The sequence below is a fragment of the Diaphorina citri genome, unplaced genomic scaffold (genome assembly GCF_000475195.1).
Source record: "Diaphorina citri unplaced genomic scaffold, Diaci psyllid genome assembly version 1.1 scaffold1492, whole genome shotgun sequence".
NCBI lineage: Eukaryota > Metazoa > Arthropoda > Insecta > Hemiptera > Psyllidae > Diaphorina > Diaphorina citri.
Window position 1 is genome coordinate 26182 of NW_007378918.1, and position 760 is coordinate 26941.

The following is a 760-nucleotide window of genomic DNA, read 5'->3' on the forward strand; positions in this document are numbered from 1 at the left end:
TAGGTATTTTATACAAAAAGATTTGGACTGTACTTAACTGCAAATAAGACTAACTTGTACAACAAGGCCTCAATTGGAATTTTAAAATCCAGGCTCGATTTTTACAGGAGAACTGGTTATGCAATAAGATGATTTAAGCTGTACTTAACTGCAAATAGGATTGACTTATACAAATTTTTACAGGAGAAATGGTTATGCAATAAGATGATTTAAGCTGTACTTAACTGCTAATAGGATTGACTTGTACAACAAGGCCTCAGTTGGATTTCCATGTTGTACAATCCAGGGTTAGATATTATCTACTGCAAACAGGCCTGGATTTTCTCAATCCACTCTTGAGCATTGGCAGCATCGTTGGCACAGAATTTAACCTGTACTTAACTGCTAATAGGATTGACTTATACAACAAGGCCTCAGTTGAATGTCCATGTTGTACAGTACAATCCAGGGTTAGATATTATCTACTGCAAACAGGCCTGGATTTTCTCAATCCACTCTTGAGCATTGGCAGCTACTTATACAACAAGGCCTCAGTTGAATGTCCATGTTGTACAATCCAAGGTTAGATATTATCTACTGCAAACAGGCCTGGATTTTCTCAATCCACTCTTGAGCATTGGCAGCATCGTTGGCACAGAAGTTGTATGTCCGCCTGTTTGTGCGTAGCTGTAAACATAGAATTGAAATAAATGTAAATGCAGTTTCTTTGTGTTATTATATCACAACTTTGGTGCTCACTGCAGCATTGTAGGATTTTTCC

The 760-nt window shown here is 37.6% G+C and overlaps 1 protein-coding gene across 1 annotated transcript in view; it reads right to left on the reverse strand.

Moving 5' to 3' along the window:
* The window catches only part of LOC103516122 (myotubularin-related protein 13-like), a 34939-nt gene continuing 34179 nt past the window's right edge, over nucleotides 1-760 (reverse strand). The window contains exons 33-34 of the mRNA XM_026828611.1: nucleotides 513-666; nucleotides 1-162 (exon numbers count right to left, since the gene is read on the reverse strand). Coding sequence (XP_026684412.1) covers nucleotides 574-666 — 93 coding nt within the window. The 3' untranslated portion in view covers nucleotides 1-162; nucleotides 513-573. The remainder of the gene's footprint in view (nucleotides 163-512; nucleotides 667-760) is intronic.